The sequence below is a fragment of the Tetrahymena thermophila genome (genome assembly GCF_000189635.1).
Source record: "Tetrahymena thermophila SB210 genomic scaffold scf_8254677, whole genome shotgun sequence".
NCBI lineage: Eukaryota > Ciliophora > Oligohymenophorea > Hymenostomatida > Tetrahymenidae > Tetrahymena > Tetrahymena thermophila.
In genome coordinates, this window is record NW_002476443.1 from 68,367 (window position 1) to 94,011 (window position 25,645).

The 25,645-nt window shown below is 22.5% G+C and overlaps 8 protein-coding genes across 8 annotated transcripts; 3 read left to right on the plus strand and 5 right to left on the minus strand. All coding sequences in view use genetic code 6, as the record gives it.

Annotated features, from left to right (window-relative positions):
- Nucleotides 1-1,174: 1,174 nt before the first annotated feature.
- Nucleotides 1,175-2,497, minus strand: TTHERM_01119520 (tetratricopeptide repeat protein; the record flags this gene model as incomplete). The annotated part of the gene is made up of 1 exon (XM_001013487.1): nt 1,175-2,497. One exon carries the CDS (start codon nt 2,495-2,497, stop codon nt 1,175-1,177), a length of 1,323 nt encoding a protein of 440 aa, XP_001013487.1.
- Nucleotides 2,498-3,662: 1,165 nt separating this feature from the next.
- TTHERM_01119530 (FHA domain protein) lies at nt 3,663-7,707 on the minus strand (the record flags this gene model as incomplete). Its single annotated transcript, XM_001013488.2, has 5 exons — nt 3,663-3,930; nt 4,809-5,920; nt 7,012-7,118; nt 7,340-7,444; nt 7,581-7,707. The coding sequence occupies 5 exons, from the start codon at nt 7,705-7,707 to the stop codon at nt 3,663-3,665; spliced, it is 1,719 nt and encodes a 572-aa protein (XP_001013488.2).
- A 127-nt stretch (nt 7,708-7,834) lies between these two features.
- Nucleotides 7,835-8,335, minus strand: TTHERM_001119539 (transmembrane protein, putative; the record flags this gene model as incomplete). Its single annotated transcript, XM_012796985.1, has 1 exon — nt 7,835-8,335. The coding sequence occupies one exon, from the start codon at nt 8,333-8,335 to the stop codon at nt 7,835-7,837; it is 501 nt and encodes a 166-aa protein (XP_012652439.1).
- Nucleotides 8,336-10,688: 2,353 nt separating this feature from the next.
- On the minus strand, nt 10,689-15,989 carry TTHERM_01119540 (DNA-directed RNA polymerase; the record flags this gene model as incomplete). The annotated part of the gene is made up of 10 exons (XM_001013489.2): nt 10,689-10,739; nt 10,808-10,903; nt 10,956-11,040; nt 11,107-11,210; nt 11,275-11,368; nt 12,442-12,848; nt 12,904-13,057; nt 13,115-13,638; nt 13,716-15,086; nt 15,405-15,989. The coding sequence occupies 10 exons, from the start codon at nt 15,987-15,989 to the stop codon at nt 10,689-10,691; spliced, it is 3,471 nt and encodes a 1,156-aa protein (XP_001013489.2).
- Nucleotides 15,990-17,147: 1,158 nt separating this feature from the next.
- Nucleotides 17,148-17,649, plus strand: TTHERM_01119550 (complex 1 protein, LYR family protein; the record flags this gene model as incomplete). Its single annotated transcript, XM_001013490.1, has 3 exons — nt 17,148-17,314; nt 17,418-17,541; nt 17,593-17,649. The coding sequence occupies 3 exons, from the start codon at nt 17,148-17,150 to the stop codon at nt 17,647-17,649; spliced, it is 348 nt and encodes a 115-aa protein (XP_001013490.1).
- A 1,026-nt stretch (nt 17,650-18,675) lies between these two features.
- Nucleotides 18,676-18,873, plus strand: TTHERM_001119551 (hypothetical protein; the record flags this gene model as incomplete). The annotated part of the gene is made up of 1 exon (XM_012796986.1): nt 18,676-18,873. The coding sequence occupies one exon, from the start codon at nt 18,676-18,678 to the stop codon at nt 18,871-18,873; it is 198 nt and encodes a 65-aa protein (XP_012652440.1).
- Nucleotides 18,874-19,503: 630 nt separating this feature from the next.
- Nucleotides 19,504-21,961, plus strand: TTHERM_001119553 (hypothetical protein; the record flags this gene model as incomplete). The annotated part of the gene is made up of 7 exons (XM_012796987.1): nt 19,504-19,574; nt 19,632-19,721; nt 20,585-20,674; nt 20,861-20,950; nt 21,207-21,296; nt 21,553-21,642; nt 21,874-21,961. 7 exons carry the CDS (start codon nt 19,504-19,506, stop codon nt 21,959-21,961), a joined length of 609 nt encoding a protein of 202 aa, XP_012652441.1.
- A 1,413-nt stretch (nt 21,962-23,374) lies between these two features.
- On the minus strand, nt 23,375-25,244 carry TTHERM_01119580 (hypothetical protein; the record flags this gene model as incomplete). The annotated part of the gene is made up of 6 exons (XM_001013493.3): nt 23,375-23,495; nt 23,751-23,840; nt 24,104-24,193; nt 24,464-24,553; nt 24,817-24,906; nt 25,174-25,244. 6 exons carry the CDS (start codon nt 25,242-25,244, stop codon nt 23,375-23,377), a joined length of 552 nt encoding a protein of 183 aa, XP_001013493.3.
- Between the last annotated feature and the right edge of the window lie 401 nt (nt 25,245-25,645).

A 25,645-nucleotide genomic window follows, 5' to 3' on the forward strand; every position in this document is an offset into this window, starting at 1 on the left:
ATATCAATAATTTTATGTGTTTTATTTTTTTAAATATCTTAAGATTTTATTAAATTCTTGTAATACTAAAATTGGGTAAATATAAAAATCAATAAATTTATACACATATAAGCTGATTGGTTTAGTTTTTTAACTTTTAATTGTTTATTTACTAATTTACTTACTTATTTTTCTCAATGAGATTCAATTAAATTTAAAAAAATGATTATTGTACTGAAAAAAATGATTTTTCTACTCAGCAAATAAACATACCTATAAATACATTCTCATTTAAGCTGATTGATTTTTGTTTGTTTATTTATTTATTTATTTGCCTATTTTTTTCTTTGATGTTAAATTTAACTTAAAAAATGATAAAAAAATAGCAATAATTTTATGTATTTGATTTAATTAAAATGATTTTGTTACATTTTTTAAGTTACACAAAAGTTATTTTTTAATGGGAAAAAAAAAAAATCTATAAAAGTTTACATTTTAAGGTTATTAATTTTTTGCTTATTTGTTTGTTTGCTTGTTTATTTGCTTATTTTTTTCTTTGTTGTTAAATTTAATTAATAAAAAATGATAAAAAAATAGCAATAATTTGCTTATTTTTCTTTTTGTGATTAAATTCAATTTAAAAAATGATTCTTTAATATCAAATATTTTATGCATTTGATATAAATAGAATGATTGTTAAAATTTATTAAAAAATTGTAATAAAAAAATGATTTTCTACGAGCAAATAAAAAACAAACAAATTTATACACATTTAATCTGAATGATTTAATTTATTGATATTTATTTGTTTATTTATTTATTTACTTAATATTTTTTTTTTTGATTCATTCAAAAAAATGATTCTAAAATATCAACAATTTTATGCATTAGATTTAATTGGAATGATTGTGAAACTTTATTAACATTTTGTAATAAAAAAATATTTTTCTACAAAACAAATAAAAAAAACTAATAATTTAATACGCATTTCAGCTAATTAATTTATTGTTTTTATTTGTTGCTCATTTTAAGACTATTTTGCTTAAATTAAATTTAAAAAATGATTATAAAATAGGCTTTGATTTAATGAAAATGATTGCTAAATCTTATTAAGTTGTTGTAATGAATACAGATATGATTTTGAATATATAAAAGGTTGAATAAATATAATTAATTTAAAGTGGTTTCATTTGATTCACTCGTAGTAAGCACCTTGTTTAAGACCAACGCCCTTTTTCTCTTTGATATCTTTTGTCATTTTAAGCTTTTCCTTCATTTCTTTTACTTAATTTTTCATGCCATTTTCTTCAAATATCTTCATGGCCTTTGAGAAATACTTTTGGGCTTCGTTTATTCCTTGTGTTAGAATTTTAATTGTTCCTATAATACGCAGAGTCTTTGCTACTTAGACGGAATTTTCTCCATATACTTTGCTCTCCAACTCTTCGATTTCTTGGAGCTCTTCTAGAGCAGCGTCGTGTTAGTTGTTCTTTAGCAGAATCATTGATATTTAACGCTTTACCTTTATAACCTTTTTATCTGTTGGACCATAAATTTCTTTATAGAGAGTCTTTACTTTTTGAAGGGACTCAACCTAGTCTGAAACTTTACCATCCTTTTCTTGATAGGTGCTAAGAGTTTGGTATAATTCTGCTACATATTCAGGTCTGTTGTATTCTATTTCAATAAGTACTTCAATTGCTCTGTTTTGATATTCAATTGCTTAAATGAAATCTTGTCTCAATGCTAAAATTTTTGCATGTTCAACCATTGTCATTGCTATTTGCTCGCTTCTAAGACTGTGGTGAGTGCTTTAAATGTCGTAAATGAGAGCAATTGTTTCCTATGCCTTGTCATAATCTTTCATCTTTGTGTAGCATTAAGCTATGCAATTCAAAGTAGGTACTGAAGATAAATCATTTTCCCCTTTTACTGTTTTGTATAATTCATTTGCTTTTGTCAATAACTCAAGAGCATCTTCATAACTTTGAACTTCAAGATAACACTTGCCCAACTAAGTCAAAATATCTGCATGATAAACCTATGAGTCCTTGATCTCTCCAAACAAATTACCATTCTTTTTCAATGCCATAGTTAGATGATCAATAGCTTACTCGTAACACTTGTAATTTAAATATGCAATACCAAGTTTAGTATGAGCTTCTACAAGCTTAAAATGACTCTTTCCATGAGTAAAAACAAGAATCTTCGCTAAAGCTAATTAATGCATTCTAATATTCAGTGTTTGTTCCTCCGATTTCCCCTTGACGAATTCGTCAAACACCTTAATCTTCTCTTCAATGTCCTCACTTATCTAATCTACAATATTATTTTGATTAATTTCATTATCTTGCTAGCCATCGTAGCCGTTAGAATCGATGGGATGATTGTAAACTTAATTGTTTTGCACTTCCCCTTCGTTCATATTGCCGTGATGCATCTTTTCCAAGTTTTCTTCTTCCTCCTCTTCCTCATGTTCGTTAATATCTTCGTAATCCTTTTATTCCTCGCCACTCATTTTATTCTTCTTTTCTCTCTTTATTTCCTTATATAAATCAATTAATTTATTTAAATTCTTAATAAACTTTTTCTTTTCAATTATTAAGAAATCATGTGCGTTTTACTTTTCATCCAGCCAATATGAATTATATATAATAAATCTTTATCACTATTTATCTTTCTTCTAATTATCTATTAATAAGCATTCAAAAAATTTTCAATCTAAACAGCAAGCAATACATATATACATAAAAACAAACATAATATAATTAATGCATTCACTCAAACCCAGCTAGCTGATTAATTAATTATAAAGTAAAATTTATATTTTAAGAATAATAATTAATTTGTTTATTTCTATTCTATTTTACTTGTAAATAATAAATAATTGTTATCTATCTCTTTTTTTATTTAAAAATATTGATTTTATTTAGCTGTTTGTTATTTTTTAAACAACTAGTTGCTTCATTTAACTGAACAAAATATGTTATTAATTAATATATTAAAAATAAGAAAGAATTCTTTTTGAATTCTATTATATTTTACTTGTAATTAATAATTGTTATCATTTTTGTTATTTAAAAAAATAGATTTTATTAAATTGTTTGTTCTTTTTAATTTATCTTGCTTATTTAATTAATTCTATTTTAAATTATTTTAGTAAATGAGTTACTTTTGATCCCAACAAATAAATAAATACAATGAACTAGTTGCTTCATTTAATTGAACAAAATATGTTATTAATTAATTTTAATTATAGACCCAATAAAATGTATATTTGGTATTCGGTAAAATATTTTAGAAATTATTTGGTATTCTGTTTTTAATAAATTGAATTTATTTATTTTTTTTTTGTTTTTCATCTGATTAAGTTTTTTTATAAAGTTTTTAGGGAATTATTTAATAATTTTATTTATAATTATTTAATTAATTAATTAGTTTTTATTTCAATAAATAAATTACAAAAAATCTATAAATTAATTTTATTTGAATTCGATTTTAATAATAATGATTATTATCTTATAATAAATATATTTATTTTTTTAATTAATTATTTTATAATTCATTTAATTAAATTTCTTGTTTTTCAATCAATCAATCAATCTACCTATTTGTTTTTATTTATGTTTTTTTGATAGTTAATTTTATTTGATCAAGAGATTTTAACTGAGAAATAAATATTTTCAATATAATATTTAAGCCCATGAATCTTTCTAAAGGAGGATTTAAGCACAAGCTAAGCAGTATTCAATTTTTTAAGTATTTAGATTTCTAGTGTTTTTGTTATTTTTAAAGCAACTAATACAATTATTTTATAGTTCTTTTCTAACGTCATCTAAATTATAATTATCAATGCAATCATATATCATAATGTCTCTCTTTAAATCAATTTAGATATGCATCTTCTATCCTAAACATTCATTCTTCCCTGCTTTAATTTGAATCCAAGTTCTATAAAATTTTATTAATTATTATTATAATAAATTATTTATTTAAAAAATCAAATTAAATTTAAAAAAACTTAATTCATCTCTAAACTAAAATTATCTTTATTTTCTCATTATTTATCAACAAAAATAACCAAAAATCCGTTTAATTTATTAAGCAAACAAATCTTTTGACAATTTTAAGACAAAAATTAATTCTTTCTTTCTTATTTTATTTAATCAAAAAGCGATTTCTGATTATTTATTTTCATAGCATTGATTTTAGTCATAAATTTTACTAGAGCAACTGCTACTAATAAAATCAATTGTAATCAAAATGTATCAATTAATTTATTTTGATAATTCAAGCATTATATTTTCATTTTAAGAATCAATTTAAAATATTATTGCTCATTTATTTTATTTAATATAAAAGCGATTTCTGATTATTTATTTTCATTGCATTGATTTTAGTCATAAATTTTACTTGAGCAATTGCTACTAATAAAATCAATAATCAAAATGTAGCAACTAATTTATTTTAATAATTCAAGCATTATATTTTCATTTTAAGAATAAATTTAAAATAATATTGCTCATTTTATTCAATCAAATAGCAATTTCTGATTATTTATTTTGATTGCATTGATTTTAGTCATAAATTTTACTTGAGCAATTGCTACTAATAAAATCAATTGTAATCAAATTGTAGCAATTAATTTATTTTAATAATCAAAGCATTATTTTTATTTGAAGAATAAATTTAAAATAATTTTCAATAAAGTGAGAATTATTTTAAATTCAAATAAAAAATGAATAAAAAATAAAAAATTAAAATTGAATTTAGAAAATAAAAATAATTTTTTTTGAATAAATTTAAAATGATTGAAAAAGAAAGTTTACCCGTTTGTAGAGCTGTTATCAATTATAAAGGTGCTTTTTAATTATGGATCGAAAACCATTCTGCAGTGATTAGAGCTTACTTCTTTGTCATTTTCAAGATATATGGTGCAAGTTTTTTTATTTTTGCCAAATGTAATTCCTTCAGTGTTTACGAAGACATTTTACTTTTGGAATGCAATTTAATTATTTATTCTGCTAATTTTAAGGGCAACTTTGCACTATTATTAAGACTGTATTTCAACGCTCATTATGTTTATTATGTGATTGCCCATAATATAAGTATCGTCAATTACAATTGCTCTTTTCATTACTTGTAGAGCTATTATTTAAGATGAATTTAGAGACCTAAATGACCAATTACACTTAAGATTGCTGGGAATTATATTAATTGTTTGTTGGTTTGCAAAAGAAAGCTCTTGTTTACTGCTTTTCTATGCTGGCATAAATTTAAATAGACCTAACTTCCTTTTAGAATGAGGATTGCTCTAACTTTGACTGATTATTCCTTCATTTGCAACTTATATTTCACTAGAAAGCAGCTCGTATAATTAAAATTATTATGGATTATCTAAGTCTAAACAGTCCTTTATAATTAAAGACTAATTTACAATTGATTGTAATTTCTCTTCATTTGTTATGGGTAATGTAGAGAAATTTTCCTAGTAAGATTAAGCCTCACTTATTCTTTCACTTTATTCGACTTGATGATCTTTAGAAAAAACAGGATGTTCGAAAAAATGAGGAATTTTCATTTTACTGATCTATATTGATTCATTGTACCATTAAGACTAGTAATCAGTAGAAGTAGCCTAGGGTTATTAAATCGAAGTAGTGCTTACAACTAAGTTATTAGAACTTAAAATATAAGGTTTGGAAAGAGTCATTCCATATCTTTGAGAAGTATCATTAAAGTTATTAGCACTATTATCTATCCTATCACTTCCAGCTCGTTGTAATAAACCCACAATCATCTTAATCTCTTACTCGAGCAAAAACCTGTTTGTCGCACTATCATTATCTTCGAATTGTTAAATAGAACTGTCAGTTGGTAAAAGATCCATTTCCCCATCACAAATAGCTCCTCCGTTCATCCCATTATGTATAGGCATCATCTAATAATACATTTTACAAAAAAAGCATTTATTTCATCATTTATTTATTTTGAAAATGCTTAAATAAAGCTGAATTCCAATTTCATTTGTTAATAAACAAAAATTTTAATAATAAATAGAATATATTCATTAATAGTAGTTAAAATTTTCTATTTTATCTTAATGAAATTTAGCTAAAATAATGCTAACCAACAAATAAGCAGCCATTTATTATCAATTAACTTTCAAAATGCTTAAATAAAGCTAACTGAATTCCAATTTTATTTGTTAATAAATAAAAATATTAATATAGAATAGCTTATATTCACTTAATAGTAGTTAAAATTTTCTATTTTCTCTTATTATTTATGGTTTTTATTTAACATGGTTTTACTTAATCTCCAATATTGTTCAATTATTTAAAGTTTAGCATCGTTTTTGCTTATTTACTACAATAAATAGCTCTGTAAATTAGGCTAAAAACTTAAATATTTTTTCTTAAAATTCAATCTGATTCTGAGCTATTATTATTATAAAATCATAATTTAATGCTTACTTTATTTGGTAAATTGCAAAATATTTTATATTGCCTCAATTAATTAATATTAAATTAAAAATAAAGAATGTTAAACACTTTAAATTTCTTTATCTGAATTAATGAATTAAGGATCCATATTTTTAAGAAGTTGATTATCCAAAGATAAAAAATATTTCAAAATACAACTAAGATTAACTCTAAAGCAAGCAATCTTTAATAAAATACTGTCTCAAATCATTATTTTGGAAAATCATAACCTTTTATTTCAATAAATAAGATCATTTTTTCCCTTCTATTTATTTAAACTTCTAAGTTGATCCTATAAATAAATACTTGTGTTTAGTTCGTTCGAATTTAGATATTTAAATTGTTTAAATTTCTTGAAAAAAGTATTTAGCAATTGATTTTAGTTTTCATAGATTTCTAAAATATTTTTTCAAAACTGCAAAAAAAATATGAAATAACTTCTAATTATTTTTAGAAACTGCTTGTGTATAGTCTAGCTTTTAAGCATAAAATATCTTCTTGAACTGCTTAATTTAATTATAGTGAAAATGTGAATTAGTATGTTTACACTAATAGTTTCTAAATATTCGGAAGCTTCTTTTTGTAGCTTTTCAGCTTCTTCTATCATATTTGCTTTTCTTCTGGAATCATGGTACTCTTTTAAAAGATCTAGTTCTAAATATTTAATTAAAATCTAATTAATAAACCTTTTTTTTTCTACTTTTATTATGAGTAATATTTTTTTGTTTAAGTAAATGAACAAAACAAACATCTTTTGAACTTAAAATATTCAAATAGAAAATTGGATCTAAAATTTTTAAGTTTTTTCATTATTTAATCATAGATTTTCTTAAAAATTTTGTTAAGACAATTTAATCATTTATTTATTTATTTACCTTGCATGAATATTTTTCTATCTTCATCATCTTCTATTTTAAATTCATGAATTGCCTTCTCTTCTGTGGTTAGAAGAAGTTATTCTCCATTGACTTTCTGCATTTCTTTTATTTTTTAAAAGTTATCAATTAGCTAAATTAGCTTTTTATTTTGCCTTTCCCAAAAGTGCAAGGAATTTCTTGCTAAGCTTAAAGAAACAAACCCATTTTTTTAGTAAATAATGATTAATGAATAATTTACCAAATATGGATTAGTAGTCCTAAAGATCGTGCTCCTTTAGCCAATCAATTACATGCCTGTTATGCCATTCATAAACATTCATAGGCCTATTACCTTGCGTTTAAAAAGTAGGTACAAGATGATTCATTCTCAGCAGCGCAGAGAAAGAAACTTGAAAGTTTTGATAAGTTTTTTATAATTTAATTTTATATAATAGTACCTACTTGCTATTAATTGTATAAATTTAGCGAGCAGTTAATCAATCAATCAAACAATCAATTAATAAATAATTCATTCATTCGTTCATTCAATAAATCAATTAAAAAATAATTAACTAAGTAAAATCTATTAAAGTTTTCTTTATTTCTGGTCAATAAAACATCAAATTCATTTTTGCAGCAAAAGAATTTATTTGGTCCTAACCAATAACCAATGAAACAAGCACTAAATCTTATGAGTTATCTGATTGTCATTTCTGTATTAAACTAAAATTGATGCAATTATTGTTTATATGGTCTCAGAATTGACCGAAAATTAAGTAACAAAATAAGATGAAATAAAACTTAAACATACAAATGCCACATAGAACCAATAATATTTTAGTAACTAAAAATAGAAAAGGAAAAACAAAAAAAACAAGCAAATAATAAAAATAGATCGAACTATTTATTATCAAAGCCAGTGAATGAATAAATAAATAAAAAACAAACAAAACCTTTCTCTATCTTTAAATTTCTTTATTACTTTTAATGGTGCTAATAGTTAAATTTTAACATGAAAGTTCAAATAAATAAACAATAAAACAATTAAACTAGCAAATTGTTTGTCTTGATTGATTTAAAGTAAAATTTTTATTTTAATAAAATCTTTCTCACTCATAAACATTTTCTATGAATGAATGAATTAACTACTTGAAGAAGTTAATTTATTGAGTTATTTTCTAGCCCTTATTTATAATGAAATTATTGATTGATAGAAAAGAAATTACAAATAGAATGGAAAGAAGGGAAAAAATAAGTATCTCACTGCTCATCAAGCGTAGTAATATGAAATTACTATACCAGCTTGCTAGTGATTTTATTCTTTGCCTACTTCATGAGAATATCAATATTATTGTCGAAATTCTAGGGATCGAGGCATTTTTAATTTGTAAGATTCATTTTAGTAATTTGAACCAATACAATTATATATGCTATTTTTTTAACAGAGTTATAATTATGTAAATGTATGAATGAATAAATGACTTATTAATACTTTCATTTAATTAAATTTAAAGACAGAAACTATCTACTAAATTAATTTGTGGGTTTTACCAAAATTATAAAAAGCCTTTATTTATTTATTTCATCTAAATTCTTAAAATGTTTCTTTTAAATTCTAAATAATATTTTCTCTTCTTCATTTTAAAGCAAAATTTATTGCTCTAAAATTATTTTAAATTATTTTTTATTTTGCGTTAAAGTCATTTGTTTTTTTACTAAATTCAGCAATTTTGTTTGTTTATTCCATTTATTTTACTTAAATAATTTCTTATATCAAGCTAGCTCAGTTTTAAATGATAATTCCCATTCAAAAGAATTAATTATTCATCTATTTTTACATTTCAATTTACCTTAAAATAAAAACATTGAAAACAAATTTATTGCTTGCTTTTTTTTATTATCTTTCAATTCATCGATTTTCCAGAATTTAATTTCTCCCACAAAAAAACTAATCAATCAAAGAAACAAATAAATTCCACAAAACAAAAATTAATTTCACATTAAATTTTGTAAAAATACTTAATTAAATAAAAAAAAATACAGCATGCCTTTCCCCACTTCAAATTTAATTATTTTTCTTAATTATTATTTGAATTTATTTACTTTCTTTTTTATATTATTTGATTTATTTATTTATTTTCTTTTATTAATTTATTTTCATCTATCTTAATTCATTGATTTATTTGTTTTATTTGTTTGCTAAGTTTTCTTATTTGTTTTATTTCTTAGTTTGTTTTTTTCTTTGTTTATTTGCTTGTTTGTTTATTTGTTGCTTATGTGTTTTTCTGTTTAGTTTTTAAGTTTGCTTTAATATTTTCTTAGTTGTTTAAGATGATTTATTTGTTTAATTTCTTTCATTTATTTATTTATTTTATTTATTTTTAATGATTTATTTTATTTTGTTTTTTCTTTTTTCTTTCTCTTTTTGGTTTGAGTCTCTCGTCTGGGTGGTTTCCTATGGTTCAAAAAATACTTTTTATATAGTTCAGGTGCTAAGAGAGAACCATTTAGATCCGCTTGATGTCAACAGAGGACTGAGTGAGAGTGTTTTTTGAGTGAGGAGTTGCATTCTATTTTATTTATTTATTTAAGTGGAGTGGATTATGATAGTATTAACAGGTGTTTTTGGGCGGTTTAAAAAACTTGGTTTGCCTTAAATAAATCGGATAAACAAATAAAATTATGTTGAATGCTCTCTTTATCTCCTCGATCACTCTATCTACTCGGTATCCATCGTACAGATGCGAAATGAAATTTTTGTAGTTGAAAAAGAATTTATTTTCAATAGTGATTTTCTTTTTTGCAAAGATTTTTTCTTATCTATTGATTTTTTTTAATTAATAAATTATTACTTCTTTTTCTTTTTTTCCCCTCTCTTTTCTTCTTTCAAATTTCTTTCTTAAATTCAAATTTAATCAAAAAAATAAAATTTCAAAAGATATTTCTTCCCCTTTTAATCAAAATTGTTTCTTTAATCATTTGTTAGTTAGTTAATTAATTAATTAATTATTTTAAGTTAAGACAAATATTAGCTAGTTTATTAATAAAAAACGAATGAACGAATTAATAAAGAAAAAGATAGAAATATACAAAGTATTTATTTATTGATTTATTTAGTTAATTTAATAATATTTTGATTTATTATTTATTATAAGAACTGTTAATTGAGATAGATTTATAGATTTAAGAAGAGCGCCATTTAAATATTATGTGGAAGATTATGTTTTTAATGGTGATAATTAATGAATGATTTTAATGATGGATTAATGAATGAATGAATTAAGATTTGGTGGTGTGAATTGAGTATTTGTAATTTTTATTATTGATTTATGTTGTTTAAATTTATTGAAATTTATTGGTTTTTCTATCAACAAAAGAAATAAGTACTCTTTTTAACTTCTTCTAAATCGAGTAGTCCCTATTAATTTATTTATTTAAATAATCATTAATTTCCATTTATTGTCTCACTTTAATAAGCTTTTTTACTCTGTTTGGAATCTCTGGGAATTCTATGTTTGGATATCTTCTTTCGAAGGATGCTTTTAAGTCTTCAAGCAGAGGTTGGCTGTGCAATTTAACGAACTATTTATTTATTAAATTTGATTAGAATTCGATAAAAATATGATTATTTTACTTGTTCTCTCAAAATTTTGTGCATTTCTTCAATATCGCAGGCGTGAGTCCAATAAGAATCGTGAACAGCTGCAAAATGCATGCCACTATTTATAGATAAATGATAACAAATTAGCTAAGTAGAATTATAATTTAATCATTTAAAGTAATACCGTTTGATACATTCTAAAGCGGTGTACATCAAGTGAGTAGAATCGAGAGAGTGAATATAATTGGGAGGGAAGGCAGATCTTTATTTTGACTTATTTATGGGTAGCTAATAACATTTATAATAAAACTCATTAATAACTGTTAAAATTATCTAAATTTTATTTATTTACTCTATCTGAATCTTGTTCTACTGCTATTTTTTGTATCACAGTGTTAATCACATCTAATTGTCCCTTTGATCTATAAGGTTGAACAACAGGCAAGCTAAATATTTTATTTAAATTTTAAAAACAATTTATTAAAAAATAAAATGTATTTTTAAAATAAAAAATATATCAATCTCCATATTAAATTTTAAAATAAAATAAATTATTTTTTGCTATAATTTATTAAAGAGAGTTTATTTCATTATTTGTTTTAAGTAAATTTTTATTTTGCAAAAAAAAATTAATTTTAATTTTAACAAAGTTTAAAATGTTAAAAGTGTTGAAAAAATATTTTTTTAAATATTCTAAAATTAATTTTGAATTAATATTTTTTAGTGATAATTTCTTTAAAAACTAGACAAGTATTTAATTAATTGCTTTGAAAATATACTCTTTATTAAATAATTCCTTAAAAATAATTTTTTTAATTATTTTATTTAAAAATTAATTTATTGTTTTAAAAATTAGATGTTGAATTTTTAAAAGTATTAAAAATTATTTTGCTATTTTATTGCTTTAAAAATTAGATGTTTATTTCCTTAAAAATTAGATGATACTGTTTAATAATTAATTGTATTAAAATTTGATATTAATTGCTTTCATAATAAGATATTTATTGTTAAATACCAAATTGATTTACTTTTTGTAATAATTAGTTATTTATTAATTAGTTGTAATCAAAATTAGATGTATCTTGATTATTTATTTATCAGTCTTAAAAATTAGATGATTATTAATAAATTGCTTTAAAAAATAGATGCTTAATAATTAATTTTCTTAAAAATAAGATTCTGTTTAATAATTAATTGTCTTAAATTAGATGTTTATTAATTGAATTGCTTTCATAGTAAGATATTTATTATTTATTGTTTAATTAAAATTAATTTATTCTTTTAATTTGCTCTAATTAGTAAATTAGTTACTTAACAAATTATTTTATTTAAAAGCTATTTGTTCATATTTCTTGGAATTCATTTAAAAATTTTTTTATTTTGCATTTAAAAAAATCTTTTTTTGAATTTTTCTTTTGATTTATTAGAAACTAATTCTTGATTTTTATGGAGAAGTTATTTAAATGAAGACATTTTTTTTGGGGTGTATTTATTTATTTATTTTTAACAAAAGAATTACCCCATAGGAGTGATCCAACTGACGGGATTAGATGTGTTTGCAATGAGACCTGCACAGTTAATTAACCACTTTTTGATGTAGTGAGCAGAACTGAAAAGATCTTTAATACAGTCTAGAGTTGTTTGGGCTAAGTAATAAGATGCTTCATAGGCTTCTTCTTCTGTTAGGAAATCTTTATCTCTTAATTGCTTATAAATCTACTTTCTTGCACCTACGAAGGTGACACCGTAGACTGATGTCATAACTGTTTATTTAACTACTTTTCTCTTGATGTTACCAGATAGCTTTTTAGCGATTGCATTATACTTAGCTAAGTCATCATTTGCATCTTTTCCTACTCTTTGTTCGACCATTCTTGCTACGTGACTGTACAAATCACCTGGCTTTTAAGCATTCATCAGATTAACCTTTTTAATTTTATTTTTTAATAAATTTTATGAATATATTTGGTTCTTTTTTTACCTGCATGGCACCATCTTTATCTCTACCAATAGCTGCATAATGCTGTAGACCGTTACATGAACCATCCATGTGAACGTGCAAGTGAGAAATGTAATCTTCTGGGTTTTCTAGCTTGAGTGCTTCAGCTACATCGAAAATTGTAGCAAGAGCTTACCTTTAAGTTATTCATTCAAATTATTTTTCATTTAAAAACAAATTATTTAGAAATTACCATGCGTCTTCGACTTGAATCCATTCTCTGTGTTTCAATGGATCGGAAGCCCATCTTTTTACGTTTTCAAATTAAGATTCAGCAAATGCGACTCTTTCGGGGAAGGAAAGCTTGTCCTAACCAAGTAAATTGGAAAGATGAACCTTAAGCCAATACCAGCCGGTTTTTCCAATTTTCTTGCTCTCTGAATACTCGAGGAGACCACGAGAAATATCTGCACCCATGTGATTCAAATGAGGAGGGATAGGATAAATACGACCTCTGAAATCGACATTATGAGGGAAATAAATCTTTTCTATGTTTCTGAATGCCTTTGCAACATTAATTTTGAGTTAGAAATCACTTCTCATTGAATGCATATCTCTTTGTTCCTAAATTTTCTTCATCAGTCTTTATTATTCATCTCTATTCTTGCACTCCTTGAGTTAATATTGATAAACATAGTCTTTGTAATCATAAAAACGGCGAGGAATTTCACCTTAGCCACCACCTTCTTCCCAAATTTTTTCCATGACATCAAAAACCTTTAAATAACAAATTAAAATGAATAAAATTTCTATGTTTTTTTATTTTATTTAAATGAATAAAAATTAATTTTTACTTTTTTGTTAATTCTCCAAGCTGTCTGACTGACTGTGTTTAAGATGTTGTACATTTTAGAGAGATCAGAGTAGGATAAAACTTTTTCTTAAATTGGAGATTCGTGGATACGCATGAGATTTGTGGGACGTTAGTAATATCCTCCAATTTCGTAGTCTTACCAAGGAGCAGGTTTGTAGATCATTGGCAGACATCTTTCTAGATGCATGAAAGGAGACTCACTCTTTTCTGACTATTCATAGAGAGAAATGATAAAGTCTTCATTAATATTGATAACACCAACATAACCATCATTATTCTTTGACTTTTTGTAGGAAGGAACAAGCAAATGAATCCAGAAATTCTATTCATTTCTTATTTGAATAGTCTCTTTCATCAAATAAATTAAGAGAGAGCCGATCTTAAGCTAGATGGTCTTGGGAATTCCTATTTCTTAATAATTCAATTTAGAAGTGGAATTCTTCTTTTTGTAAAGACTCTCCATGATCTTTTAATTGGCTTCCTTTGTTTTGTCAGCAAGATACTTTTTAGCACGTTGAGTGACTTCCTCTTCAGAAGAGTTAGAAGTGTTATTAGAATTTATCTTCTCAACCAAACTTTCGAGATCTTTCTTTTCCTTTTCTTTATTCAGCTTCTCTTCTTACTCATAAATGTATTGCAAATTTACGGCTTCACCAATAGATGAAAAAATGGCTTTAGAAACAATGCTGCAATCAACGATTGTGTTTTCCATGTTCTCAGCGCTTTCTTTGAATTTATTGGAAATACGCAAAATCTGCTTCATCAACTCAGTTAAACTCAAAATAGCTATTCTCTCTGCAGAAAGCTTTGTCAAATATGTTGCATAATATTTTCTTTCTCCCTTTAGTTCTCCTAATAAACACTGTTGCTACTCTTCTTTAATGACCTTGCACAAATTAGGAAACCAATTCATAATATATCTTTTTGCAAATCCTATATTGACAGCCAACCCAAACTTATTCAAATCTTCGTAAACCTTCAAGAACTTATTGACTGCCTAAGACTAAGATTCCTATTCCAAGATAAGCTGTCTCTCAAACAAATTTCTTTTATTTTCTAAATCAGGATATTTAATTCCATATAAAGGCAGTTTAAACATTTCCTAAAAAGCATAAACAGAAATTGTGTTGTACATGCTATCTACAATCTATTCAAATGACAAGCTACTGCCTCCATCGATATTCTAATGCTAAAACTCCTAAAGCTTTTTTAGAGTTTCTGGAAATACCTTGCTGCATCCATCTATTAATTTAGGATGCAAATCGCCTGTCAATAATCCCTTATTTCCTTTATCCATTATTTCTAATATTATTTTCAAGCTTTTAAATATCTCCTGAGATCTCTCTGCTATCTATTTTTATTTTATTAAACATAATTTATATAACCCATTTTTTCCTCTTTTCATTCCCTTCTCGGCTTTCAAAATCATTTTTATTTTATAATCAATAGGTTTTAAATATTTTCTTTCATTTTAAATTAAAGAGGGGGATGAAAATTTAGAGTAATGCTATTGATTATGTAATTTTAAGATATTAAATGAAGTATTAACCATATTTATTTGTTATTTTTTTTATTGATTTGTTTGGAAAATTTGAGATTAAGCCTTGGTAGAATTACTTTAAAAAAGAATTAAGTAAGTTAGTAAATAAATAAATAAATAGTTGATTACTTTATAGGGATCATCACGAATGATTCTTTCTTCTTCTGTGATGAAGCGTTCTAGTTTTTCATTATAACACTTTTCAATAGCCAAAGAAATTTTGCTTGGAACTTTTTCTCTGTTGCTTAAGAATTCATTAAAGAAAATTTAGCAGCAATCCTCAAGCAGATTGCCATCTAATTGAATTAAAATTTGAGAAGCGCGAGCACCTTCGATGAGATACTCCTTGCGAATGTGCTTATATTATAAATGATAAAGCTCTTACTATTGCTTTTCCTTTTCAAAAAGAGTTTTTGGTTTGACTTATTCGAAAAGCTGTTAAAGAGTTTGATTGTTTGAAGTTGTAGCGGGCTCATTTGTTTATTTGACAGAGCCATTAAATAAATTGTGCTAAACATCAAACATTTTCACATTTTGATTTAGATTTGCATGCAAGTATTTTTATTAATTGACAAATGAAGTTGCTCCATTAAAAGATATTTGATTAGATCTATATATGCAACTATTGCTAGTGTTGGAGAGTAATTGCTTATAGCTATGAATAACACGATTTGTTACTCCGTATGAACTTTGCTTAGAAATAAATGCTAACATTTAATCAGAAAATTCTCAATAAATTGACTATTTAGTTTGCTATTTTAATTTTGTGTTTGCAATCTAAGTGAGTATAAATGGTTGTATGAAATAATTGGCTTCTAGTAGAATTAAATTGGCTAGCTACTAAATTGGATTAGCAAATACTATTATTGTCTATCTAACCTCTATTGTTCAAACTATACTATCTATATATATAATTCCTTTATAAATAATTATTATTTAATTGATTAATAAATTAATTTATTAATTATAGATCTTTCTTATTTTTGACTTGAAAATTTATTCAAAACTGAATATTATTCCTACTCATTTATTAGTATTTCTTTCCAATTTTTGCATTAAAAACCAATTAACAAACAAACAAGATAATTAATTAACAAGCAAAAACACAATAAATTATTTGTTCATTTATTTAGTATTTTAGTGCTTGCAAATATGCATTAAGATTAAACAAAGAATATAAAATTTTAGCTTTTATGATATTTCAATGCTTTAAACAACTATTTTTTTCATTGGTCTTTTCTTTTAGAAACAAATAGAACTTTCATCTCATTTCTGCCAAATATTTTTAATAAATTAATTCAAAAATCTACTTAAAAGATTCATTTCAACTTATGACTCACAAACCAAATCTTTTTAAATTTAAAAAATTAATTTACACGAAAAACTAATTTAAAATAATCATAATTTATTTTATCTTCTTAAATAAATTAAATTTATTTTTCTCTTTGTTTATTTTTTTATTTATTTGTCTTTTTTATATCATAAAAATTCTATTCATTTTTAATTGCTAGTTTTGTTTGAAAAAAAATAAACAAATGATTTCGATTAAATATCTTTATAATAAAATTCGAATTTTCTAATTTAAAAAATCAAATTAAAAATATTTTTTTTTAATTGAAATAAATTTATTTTTTTTAGAATTAATTTGATTACTTTTTTAGATAAATTTGCTTTTATCAAAAAATTATTATAAATAAATGAATATTTCTACTGAGGTTCTATATAATTTTCTTATTAATATCTCAGAATTTTCTTTGATAATAACATATAAATAATGCATAATATATATCTATATATATACTTTTATATTCATTCATTCACATCAATTATATCTGTTTATAAATTAGCTTAAAAAAAAAGTAATTAGCGGAAATGAGTGCAGCTGGTAAAAAGATGTTAGAAGAAATATTATCAAAGCCTATTGAGCATATGATTTTATCCAAAAAAATGCCACCAAATAAAGAAGCCCTGAAATTATATAGAGAGATTCTTAAATTTTCAAATTATTTTTATTGGAATAATACAAAAGGAGAAAATTGGTAATTAATTACTTAATTGATCATCCAGAAACATTAAAAATAAAATTATATTGATGAATATTTTCGATTTTAATTTGCTTTTTTTATATTACATCTTAAAAAGGGGTGAAATTATCAGAAAAAGCGCTAGAAGAGAATTTGAAATTGGAAAAAGTGAAAGCGATCCATTAATAGCTATGAAAATGATTATGACTACAAGAGAGTCACTGCAAAAAACAAAAGAAAAAGTAATTTTTAAAAGTTAATTTTAGCGTAAACTTACTATTTATTCTAAATAGATGAATGATGCTTATTTTAAATTGCACCAAACTGTTGATGAGACAAGAAATAACTGAAAAATATTATGATTTATACTTAAAATGCAACATTAAATTAATCCACTAACTATTTTAATATATAATAAATCAAAAGATATATGTAAATATGCATGAAAAAATTAATGTATTTATAAATAAACACTTTTACTATTTATTATCCAAAATAATTGTATTACATTTAACTCTTATATCAAAAAACATTAAAAAACTAATTAAATACTTCAAAATATTATTAAATACTAAAAATACAAAAATAGTTGTTGAGTTTATTTGTTTCTTACTTCAATTGTTAATATCTCATAGTATCATCAACAAATTTATTTGAATATTGTCAATTTAAATGCATTTTTTTATATTAAATCTTAAAAAGGGGTGAAATTACCAGAAAAAGCGCTAGATGAGAATTTGAAAATGGAAAAGGTTAAAGCGATTCATTAATAGCTATGAAAATGATTATGACTGCAAGAAAGTCACTGCAAAAAACGAAAGAAAAAATAATTTTTAAAAGTTGATTAAATTTGCAATATATTCTAAATAGATGAATGATGCTTATTTTAAATTACACAAAACTGTTAATAAGACAAGAAATAACTAAAAAATAATACAATTTATACTTAAAATGCAACATTAAAGTAATCCACTAACTATTTTAATATAAAATAAATCAAAAGATGAATGTAAACATATATGAAAAAATTAATATATTTTTGATAAACACTTTTACTATTTATTATCAAAAATAAATGTATTATATTATATCAAAAAAATTAATTAAATACTTCAAAATATTATTAAATACTAAAAATACAAAAATAATTGTTGAGTTTATTTATTTATTTCTTACTTAATTGTTAATATCTCATAATATTATGAACAAAATATCTGAATTAAAAATAACATTTTAAAAAATTATTTATATTAATTTAATCCTAACAGAGTAAAATGTAATAAGTAGTGTTTTTTATTTTTTAATAAAAATCAGATTTATAAATATATAAGTGGGGGATATAGGTAGGGGGGTGATATGTCGAATTCGATACTTTTATGTACCCATCTGCAAAGAAAATATTACATGGAATTTTTCGAAATAAAGGGGGCGGTATAGGATTCGAACCCCCGATATCACTGCTAAGACCCTCCGACTCGCCCACTCGAGTCGCTTAGCCCTTCTTTAAATTGGTGATGAAGGCGCATCAGGCTTAGGTTCTGCCTTAGCAAATTGCATTAATCTCTCAAATTTGACACTTAATCTTTAGTAAAAAACAGTTTATTTGTTTTAGATTGTGAAAAATTTTTGATTATAAAATACTAATTAAAACCAATAAACTCTTTTTATTTTTATTGTGATTGCTTTTTTTTTGTTATTTTTTTATTAATTTAACTCATTATTTTATTTTCAACTTTTGCTTTAATTATTAATTAATTAATCTTATTATTTCATATTTTTTCTTCATTTTTTCGTTCTAATTAACTATTTAATGATATATTTTTTCTTCAAAATTAAAAAAGTGAAAATAAAATAGGTGCAAAGGGTGCATCAGACTTAGGTTCTGCTTTAGCAAATTGCATTAATCTCTCAAATTTGTCTATTGACCTTCAGTAAAAACAATTTATTTGTTTTAGATTGTGAAAAATTTTTAATTATAAAAACTAATTAAAAGCAATAAAGCTCTTTTTTCTTTTTCTTTTTTTTGTGCTTGCTTTTTTTTTGTTCTTACTTTATTTGTTAATTAACTCATCATTTTATTTTTAAACTTTTGCTTTTATTATTAATTAAATAATATTATTTTTTCTTCATTTTTTCCTTCTAATTAACTATTTAATGATATACTTTTTCATCTATATTTAAAAAGTTACAATTAAATTGGTGCAATGGGTGCATCAGGCTTAGGTTCTGGTTTAGCAAAATGCATTAATCTCTCAAATTTGAAACTTTACCTTTAGTAAAAATAGTTTATTTGTTTTGGATTGTGATATATTCTTCATCAATATTTAAAAAGTGAAAATTAAATTGGTGGAATGGGTGCATCAGGCTTAGGTTCTGCTTTAGCAAAATGCATTAATCTCTCTAATTTGACACTTGGCCTTTAGTAAAAATAGTTTATTTGCTTTGGATTGTGATATATTTTTAATTATAATAACTAATTAAAAATAATAAAGCTTTTTCTTTTTATTGTGCTTTTTTTTTTTGTTCTTTGTTAATTTAACTCATCATTTTATTTTTAAATTTTTTCTTTTATTATGAATTAATCTTATTATTTCATATTTTTTCTTCATTTTTTCCTTCTAATTAACTATTTAATAATATACTTTTTCTTCAATATTTAAAAAGTAGAAATGATATTGGCGATAGAATAGAATAGAAATACTCGCACATAAAAATGCACTCAGAATACAACTTAAAATTAATTTTTATCATATTTATATATATATTGATTTGTATTATTGATTTTATTTTGTATTTAAATGTGTATAAAACACATTTAAATACAAAATTAATAATTAAAACCATTTAGGTCATTATACATCTGATTTGTAGATCGTGAGATACTTTACAATCACATTAATTTAGGGTCAATAGGTCTAGATAAAGCTTTTAATGGCAAAATAAAAAATTTATTTTACTTTATTTTATATATTTTTTTGTCATTCAAATATTATATATAGTATCAACTTCACTCCATGTAGTTTCGTGAGTTTCGTGAGTTTCGTTAGTTTCATTAGTTTCATGAATGCATTAATCTCTCAAATTTGACACTTAACCTTTAGTAAAAATAGTTTATTTGTTTTCGATTGTGATATATTTTTAATTATAAAAACTAATTAAAAGCAATAAAGCTCTTCTTTTTATTGTGCTTGCTTTTTTTTTTCTTTCTTTGTATATTTAAGTCATCCATAATTTTATTTTCTAATTAACTATTTAATGATATATTTTTCTTCAATATTTAAAAAGTAGTAATGATATTGGTGATGAAGGTATATCAGGCTTAGGTTCTGCTTTAGCAAAATGCATTAATCTCTCAAATTTGACACTTGACCTTTAGTAAAAATAGCTTATTTGTTTTGGATTGTGATATATTTTTTATTATAAAAACTAAATAAAAACAAAAAAATTTTTTTTTTTCTTCTTTTTATGATTTTTTTTTTTGTTATTTCTTTGTTAATTTAACTTCGTTTTTTCCTTCTTATTAACTATTTAATGATATATTTTTCTTCAATATTTAAAAAGTAGAAATGATATTGGTGATGAAGGTGCATCAGGCTTAGGTTCTGGTTTAGCAAAATGCATTAATCTCTCAAATTTGACACTTGACCTTTAGTAAAAATAGCTTATTTGTTTTGGATTGTGATATATTTTAAATTATAAAAAATAATGAAAAACAATAAAGCTTTTTTTTCTTTTTCTTTTTATTATGCTTTTTTTTTGTTCTTTCTTTGTTAATTTAAGTCATCATTCTATTTTCAGCTTTTAATTTTATTATTAATTAATTAATCTTATTATTTCATATCTTTTCTTCATTTTTTCGTACTAATTAACTATTTAATGATATATTTTTTCTTCAATATTTAAAAAGTGAAAATAAAATTGGTGCCATGGGTGCATCAGACTTAGGTTCTGCTTTAGCAAAATGCATTAATCTCTCAAATTTGGCACTTGATCTTCGGTAAAAACAGTTTACTTGTTTTGGATTGTGATATTTTAAATTATAAAAACTAATTAAAAACGAAAAAGCTCTTTTTTCTTTTTATTGTGCTTGCTTTTTTTTGTTCTTTCTATGCTAATTTAACTCATCATTTTATTTTTAAACTTTTGCTTTTATTATTAATTAATTAATCTTATTTATTATTTCATATTTTTTCTTCATTTTTTCCTTCTAATTAACTATTTAATGATATATTTTTTCTTCAATATTGAAAAAGTGGAAATTAAATTGGTGTAATAGGTGCATCAGGCTTAAGTTCTGGTTTAAGAAAGTGCATTAATCTCTCAAATTTGACACTTGACCTTCCGTAAAAAAAGTTTATTTGTTTTGGATTGTGATATTTTAAACTATAAAAATAAATATTAAACAAAAAAGCTTTTTGAATTTATTTGATAGACTTTATTTGATTTATTTTTTTATCTTTTTTATTCCACAAATGTTTATTATTTATTAATTTTAGAAATAATTTATAATTTAAAAGTTTATTCTATTTAAATATTTATTTAAAATTTACACTAATTTATTATTAAATTTTTAGCTCAATGAATGTATCGTAAAAATTAAAAGTAAAAAGCAAGTGTCTTAAATCAAAAAGATTAGTTGTCTTTAAAAAATCATTCTTCTGATAAATAACTAACTAAAAAAGAATTAATAAGTATAAAATGTTTGAATAATATTATATATTTTATTTTATAATATTTTGAAAAAGTTTATTTAACCTAAAATAAAAATAGATGATAGATTTTATTATAGATTTTATATTTATAAATATCATTCATATTTTTGAAAGTAAAAAAATTATCTATAAAAAATAATAAAATTTAAAAATTAAATTTACTTCAATAAATTAATTCCTCTTAAGCAAATCCTCGGCTTCTCCAAAACGATCAAATAATTTGTGACTTTAAGTGTTTTTTTTATATATTATTAAATTATATAAATACCAAGATTTTATATGCCAGTTATATTTTAATCTTAAATATTATCCATCAATCAATCATATTGGTATGGTAGTTGCTGTTAGGATTTTCTTATATCACCAAATTTAGTATTTGTATGTTTTGTATTTTTTTAGGATTAATTTTAATATAATAAAATGTATTAACGTCAAAAATCCTAATAACAGATAATAAGAAATTATAATAATTTTAACAAAAAAACAAACTATGAATTTAAAAATAAATTATTAATATAATGATAGATTTCACAATCTATTAATATATAAATTAAATAATATTTAATTAAATAAAATAAGAAAAAGAAAAACAACATAAAATTAATTATCAATAAATTTATATTTTATTTATTAATTTATATAAAACAAAATTTAAATTTAAATTAATTATTTTAAATTTAAAAGTTAACAAATAAATATAAAATAATACAAAATTTAAAAATAATTTAATTTATTTATTTTTTAATTAAAAAAAACATGTAGCTCCTCAACTACAGAAAAAATTGCTGCAAATAGCGATAGTATAACACAAAAAGTTTCAAATTATTTGATCGTTTTTGGAGAAACTATAGGGTTCCTTAAGAGGAATAATTAATTTAAATAAATTTAATTTTTTTATTTTATATAAATAATTAATTTACTTATAAAAATAAATATGAACGATATTTATAAATGTAAATCAATAATAAAATCTATCTATTTATTTATATTTTAGATTAAAAAAAACTTTTCAAAATATTATATAATATTATTCAAACATTTAATATTTATTCATCCTTTTTTCGTGATTTCTTTATAATCAGAATATTTTTTTAAAGACAACTAATCTTTTTGATTTAAGACACTAGCTTATAACTTTGAATTTTTATGATTCATTGATTTTGTTAAAACTTTATAATAAATTTATGTAAATTTTAAATAAATATCAAAATAGAATAAACTTTTAAATTAAAAAATATTTCTTAAATTAATAAATAAAATAAAATTAGTGGTATAATAATGATAAAAAAATAAATTAAATAAAAGCTATCAAATAAATTCAAAGAGTTTTATTTTTTTTAATTAGCTTTTATTATTCAAAATATCACAATCCAAAACAAATAAACTGTTTTTACTAAAGGTCAAGTGTCAAATTTGAGAGATTAATGCAATTTGCTAAACCAGAACCTAAGCCTGATGCACCTTTGTCACCAATATGATTATCCCTTTTTAAATATTGAAGATAAAAAAATATTATTAAATAGTTAATTAGAAGGAAAAAATATGAAATAAAAAGATTTATTAATAAATTAATAATAAAAGTAAAAAATTTGAAAATAAAAGCATGAGCTAAATAAATTAACAAAAAAAGAAAGAACAAAAAAAAGCAAGCACAATAAAAAGAAAAAGAAAAAAGAGCTTTATTGTTTTTAATTAGTTTTTATAATTCAAAATATCAAAAACAAATAAACTGTTTTTACCTAAGTTCAAGTGTCAAATTTGAGAGATTAATGCAATTTGCTAAACCAGAACCTAAGTCTGATGCACCTTCATCACCAATATGATTTTCCCTTTTTAAATATTGAAGAAAAAATATATCATAAAATAGTAAATGAGAAGGAAAAAATGAAGAAAAAAGATGAAATAATAAGATTAATTAATTAATAATAAAAGTAAAAAATTTGAAAATAAAAGCATTAGCTAAATAAATTAACAAAAAAAAAACAAAAAAAAGCAAGCACAATAAAAAGAAAAAGAAAAAAGAGCTTTATTATTTTTAATTAATTTTTATAATTTAAAATATCACAATCCAAAACAAATAAACTGTTTTTACCTAAGTTCAAGTGTCAAATTTGAGAGATTAATGCAATTTGCTAAACCAGAACCTAAGCCTGATGCACCCATTGCATCAATTTTATTGTAACTTTTTAAATATTGAAGAAAAAATATAACATAAAATAGTAAATGAGAAGGAAAAAATGAAGAAAAAAGATAAAATAATAAGATTAATTAATTAATTAATTAGTAATAAAAGTAAAAAATTCAAAAATTAAAGGATGAGCTAAATAAATTAACAAAGAAAAACAAAAAAAAGTAAGTACAATAAAAAGAAAAAGAAAAAAGAGCTTTATTATTTTTAATTAATTTTTATAATTCAAAATATCATAATCCAAAACAAATAAACTGTTTTTACAGAAGGTTAAGTGTCAAATTTGAGAGATTAATGCAATTTGCTAAACCAGAACCTAAGTCTGATGCACCTTCATCACCAATATCATTATCCCTTTTTAAATATTGAAGAAAAAATATATCATAAAATAGTAAATGAGAAGGAAAAAATGAAAAAAAAAGATGAAATAATAATATTAATTAATTAATAATAAAAGTAAAAAATTTGAAAATAAAAGGATGAGCTAAATAAATTAACAAAGAAAGAACAAAAAAAAGCAAGCACAATAAAAAGAAAAAGAAAAAAGAGCTTTATTGTTTTTAATTAGTTTATATAATTCAAAATATCACAATCCAAAACAAATAAACTGATTTTACTAAAGTTTAAGTGTCAAATTTGAGAGATTAATGCAATTTGCTAAACCAGAACCTAAGCCTGATGCACCTTCGTCACCAATTTAATTCCAACTTTTTAAATATTGAAGAAAAAATATATCATAAAATAGTTAATGAGAAGGAAAAATTGATGAAAAAAGATGAAATAATAATATTAATTAATTAATAATAAAAGTAAAAAATTTGAAAATAAAATGATGAGCTAAATATATTAACAAAGAAAGAAAGAACAAAAAAAAGCAAGCTCAATAAAAAGAAAAAGAAAAAAGAGCTTTATTGTTTTTAATTAGTTTTTATAATTCAAAATATCACAATCCAAAACAAATAAACTGTTTTTACATAAGTTCAAGTGTCAAATTTGATAGATTAATGCAATTTGCTAAACCAGAACCTAAGCCTGATGCACCCATTGCACCAATTTAATTATCCCTTTTTAAATATTGAAGAAAAAATATATCATAAAATAGTAAATGAGAAGGAAAAAATGAAGAAAAAAGATGAAATAATAAGATTAATTAATTAATAATAAAAGTAAAAAATTTGAAAATAAAATGATGAGCTAAATAAATTAACAAATAAAGAACAAAAAAAAGCAAGCACAATAAAAAGAAAAAGAAAAAAGAGCTTTATTGTTTTTAATTAGTTTTTATAATTCAAAATATCATAATCCAAAACAAATAAACTGTTTTTACCGAAGGTTAAGTGTCAAATTTGAGAGATTAATGCAATTTGCTAAACCAGAACCTAAGCCTGATGCACCTTCGTCACCAATTTATTTACCACTTTTTAAATATTGAAGAAAAAATATAAC